General features: G+C 45.5%; 1 protein-coding gene across 1 annotated transcript in view; it reads left to right on the top strand.

The window, feature by feature from the left end:
- The window catches only part of CACHD1 (cache domain containing 1), a 90,923-nt gene that overhangs the window by 31,578 nt on the left and 54,794 nt on the right, over positions 1–4,551 (top strand). Inside the window, exon 3 of the mRNA XM_057370426.1 lies at positions 4,280–4,428. Within this exon, the coding sequence (XP_057226409.1) occupies positions 4,280–4,428 (149 nt within the window). The remainder of the gene's footprint in view (positions 1–4,279; positions 4,429–4,551) is intronic.

Genomic DNA, 4,551 nt, shown 5'->3' with positions numbered 1-4,551 from the left:
CTTTCCGAGGAGCCTGACAGCCTTAAATCCCTGGCTGTGAGTCCGTTCTGGCACCCCTGCCTGTCAACCCCACCGATGCATATTTTATGTACAGGCTGGAAAACATGAAAAATACCTTGGCTTTCAAGCTACAGCCAGAAATAAAACCTCACCTTGGAGCTCTGCTTTCCCTCCGAGCTCCCTGCAAAGGGAAGACTTCAGAGCTGTGGAGCTTTGAGGGGGAAGAAGCTTTCAAAAAAAAAACCTCAAGGGAACGATGCAAATGAGGGAAATGTCTCTGGGAAAATTAGAGGAGCCCAGTGATGTTGTGATGAAAGGTTGTCAGTGGAGATGGTGACAATTGAAGTGCATTACCCAGGGGTGCTGCAGTAATAGAAACAGGTGTTAGAGTCCAACCTGTCTGCAAACCCAAGGGCTTTGGCTGCGTGTCAGCTGCCAGAGGAAATCCAGGGAAAACAGGGCTAATGGCTGCATTGTTCCCAGAGAGCACTCCCTGCTCGCTGCTTTGTTTATTAAAATCAAGGGGAAAACACAGAAAGCTCCAAAATGCCAAAGGAGGCTTCCCCCTGCTGTTGTTTATGAGCTGAGGTGAAGAGCACTTTGTGGATCGACCCAGGGATAATCAGATTTTATGTCAATCTCGAGGAATCCAGATTTATTTCAKTCTCCATTGAAATGGGTGAATGGGAGCGTTTCTGTGGGAGCAGGAAATGTCTGTCACACTCAGTCCCTACCCAAGTGTGGGATCCCCCTGCCCCTGCTTGGGTGCACAGTTTTCCATTTTAAGTTGCCTTAAAAGCACTTTAAAATTCTGTAAGGATGGTTTAATAGTTGAGAGTTCTGTCCTTTCATTATTTGTTATCTCTCTTTCTGTGCTTGGGAGGTTTTGGAACCAGCGTGGGTCTGGTATCCATCAGCATCCAGCAGCTCTCCAGCTCCGGGCCGGTTAAAAAAAAGCAGGGCATGTGTGTTGGATAAAAACWGGAGGTTTTTATTTAGAAAGAGGAGAAGGTGATTTAAGCCTGCAGCTCTTTCTGTGACAGGCTCCAGCAGCCGAGTGCATCACCCTGCAAAGGGAATAAAGTTTGGGGGCAGTGGTGGGAGTGTGCACAGGGCACGGGCACAGCAGGCAGCTCTGAGGAGATGGGAAGGAGGGATTACCCCTCACTGTTGGTTTAATCCCTGAGAGCTGGAATGCCTGCTCGCTGCCATGGATTTGTGTGCTCCAGTGGAGCCTAGTTATGAGAGAAAAATTAAGTTAGTTTTGTTGGGGGTCATCTGGATGCTGCTTCTCAACGTGATGAATTAGAGCCCTTTGTTTCTGGGACTTGACTGGTTGTTACCCTCAGTTTCTTAACACAGTTTATTCATTTGAAGGAATTTTCAACGGAAAGTTATTTTTGGATCATGTTGCCATTGGTGGCTTTATTGAGTTGGCTGGTTTTGAAGTGGTTTGGGTTGTTGGGAGCATTGTCTTGCTATCAGAGGGCAATATTTTTAGAGTTCTTTAGATTAGACAAAGTCAGCTTTGCCAGCCGTGGGCAGGGAGTGGTGCCTGGAGCTCTGGGAGGTTTCAGATCCCTCACTGCTGACATGCACTTGACTCCCTGCCCCGACCCGAGCGTCGGATCCCATTTCAGAAAAATAACGGAATGACTTTGAGCCATTCAGAGCTTTTTGCACGGGAGATGCAGTTTGGGAACAAAGCATTTGCTTTTTGTCAGCTTCTGAAGTACAGGATCTTCTGAAAAACAGATGTGTCAGATCTTCAGGCTCAGCACAGCAGGGTGGAATTCAAAGGCTGTGGGRTGCTTTTATCGTTCAACCTAGAAGGTGAAAACTCATCAACACCGAACCCTCGGCTTGTACAGCATTCATTTATCAGAGAGCAGCCCTGCTTCCAAACCAGGGGCCTTTTGTTCTGGGGCCCTCTGATAGTTTTATGGCTGCTAATGATGCTCAGCAAACTTCAGCTCTCTCCCCTCTTCCCTGTTTCAGGTGGGGAAGCCAAGAGAGAATCTCAGACTCGAGTATCTGGTTTACCTTGGCATTTCATTTGCCCGGACTGAGAGGAGAACTTTTTGCCCTCCAAACTTGAGTGCTTTGATGTGGAAATTTGGTCTGTGTTTGGGACCCTCCAGAACGCATTTGAGGGGTACAGCCAGACAAAAACAAAATTTACTGCAAAACAGAAAAGGATCTCCCAGATTGCTTATTATCTTAACAACTGGGAGCAATTTATTGGTGCTGGATGTCTGACGTGGAGGAGCCCATTAGCAGTSCTCTGGTGCCGTGGCAATAAATCATTGCACAGAACTAATTAGGTGTAATTCTGCAAGTCATTTGAGCGAGGTYCTATTAAAACCTGTGCTCCTTGGAGACCTGTCACGGAGGCACAGCATTCCCTGGGAACAATGGAGGCAGTGCTGTTATCAGGGAGGCCTCGTTCCTCATTCCTCACCGAGTAAATCATGACAAAGTGCCCTGTTGGTCAGAGTTAGGGAAGGCATTTGTTAGTGAGGGGATCTGGAAAATCCAGTGGTGTTTCYCAGCACACAAAAGCAGCGGCACTGTTAAATCATCCCTGTAAGATTTGGGGTGTGCAGGGAGCAGGAGAGAGGAGTGATGTGGAAGAAGGAGCTGAGTTAGCCCCGGAGAAGTTTGCAGAAATGGAAAACACAGAATTTCTGATTGTTCAACACCTCAGTATTGTTTAGTGATTWCTCTTTCATTTGAGACGTGTGGCTGATGGTTAAATACAATGGATGTGTTGGCGGGAAAAGGATGCAGAATATGCAAAGCAAAAAAAAAAAAAAAGCCTGATCCTTGTCATTAATTCCTCCATTTGAGTGAAAATCTCAATAAATGTTCCCAGTAAAACCTGCTGCCTCCTGGTGCGTTTATGCACTGTCACATTTTCTCCAAGAGCAGCTGTGGATTCTCCCTTTTCCATTTTCCCTGGCAGAGTTGTTATCCAGGATCWCTGGAAGTGCCAAAGGAGACACAAAGAAGCTCTGATGTGACAGCACAGTCCCTTCAACACTGGGCTGTGTCCCAATGTCCCAGCCCTTGGTAGCACCCAGAACCTTCCAGTGCCTGTGGAAAGCACACCAGCTTGGAGGGACTGGCCGGCAAAAATTTAATTTAGTTTGATTTTCATTTTTTGAAGAAGCATGTAAAAAGAAGAGCTGAAGGATTTGATGTTCTGTTTTGAAAGTGAGCTCTGATATATTTTTTTAATAGTTTGAGAATTGCCAGGGAGGGGCCACAATGTACTTGTTTTCACTTTGTGAAAGGAGAAAAATCAGCTCTTACAAATCATAGTGTAACCTCTAAACCTTGTCCTGATTTATAAGGACTGCCTTCCTCACCGGGACCTCTGACAACAAAAGGCTTCAGGAGGAATTTCTCCCGTGCGAGCCTTCTGTCGTTATTTTCCTCCTGTTGTATTATAACATCAATTAGAGATTTTTCAGTTTGTAGCTGGAGCTGTTGTAGGCTGTGAGTAGGCACAGGGAGCTCCAGATCGATGAGAAAAATCACTCAGGCAGTGCTCAGCCTGCGGAGCCTCCCAGGAAAGCAGCAGGGAATACAGTGAAAAACCAAATATGTGATGGCTTATTTTGCCCAAATCTGTGTGAAAGAAGTGCTGGAATACTTCTGCACAGATCCACCTGCTGAGGAGGCTCACAGCTGAGAAACAGAGAAATATTTATGGCAGTATTTGGGGTTATTTGGGATTATTTGGGGTTCCTTGGATCCTGAGCTGCTCCATCAGTGGGAGATTTGYTGTTGGCTCTTTGCTGCTGGAGCATGGCAGAGTTCTGTGCAGGTGARGGCATCTCTAAACAGTTATTTGGCTTTCCTAAAGTGCCCAATTCCCTTAATTGGACTTTTAGTCTGGTTTAGTCTCCATCACATCCTTGGAGCAGCCCTTGAAGCACCTCAGGGCTCCAGGCACAAGTAGAGCCACATGCATTCAGTTCTCAGTGAAAGGGAAGTTTGATATGATGGAAATCACAATTTTCATTATGCAAAACCCTGATGAAGCACCCACTGCTGGCTGGGAAATGTATTTTATGTTCTTATGTCAYCTCCTTGCTGCAGCCAATATGAATTACTTGACTTTTGACTTAAGCCACAAAAATAAAAGYACAATGAGCAAAAATAAAAGTACAAAAAGCAATCAGATAACAATTCTCTAACACAGGTTTTACTTGCTTGTCAAGGAATGGGGTAATACAGAGAAACTTTATTATTATTTTTTCTTTTTTTTCAGTTGGCAAAAAAAATCCGTGAGAAATTCAACCGCTACTTGGACGTGGTGAATCGGAACAAGCAGGTGGTGGAAGCGTCGTACACTGCTCACCTCACCTCACCCCTGACTGCCATCCAGGACTGCTGCACCATCCCACCATCCATGATGGAGTGAGTATTCCATTCTGGAATTCCTCACATTCTCGTTTAATCTGTGAAAAAAACCCCAAGAATTTCTTAGCAAAATAGCCTGAGTTTTCTATGGATAAAAATGGAGAAGGCAGAATTCTGGAA

The sequence above is a fragment of the Malurus melanocephalus genome, unplaced genomic scaffold, assembly GCF_030028575.1.
Source record: "Malurus melanocephalus ecotype Western Australia unplaced genomic scaffold, MMel_1.1 scaffold_125, whole genome shotgun sequence".
NCBI classification, from domain to species: domain Eukaryota; kingdom Metazoa; phylum Chordata; class Aves; order Passeriformes; family Maluridae; genus Malurus; species Malurus melanocephalus.
Note: the sequence above shows the minus strand (reverse complement) of the source record. Positions and strands in the feature narration are given on the sequence as shown.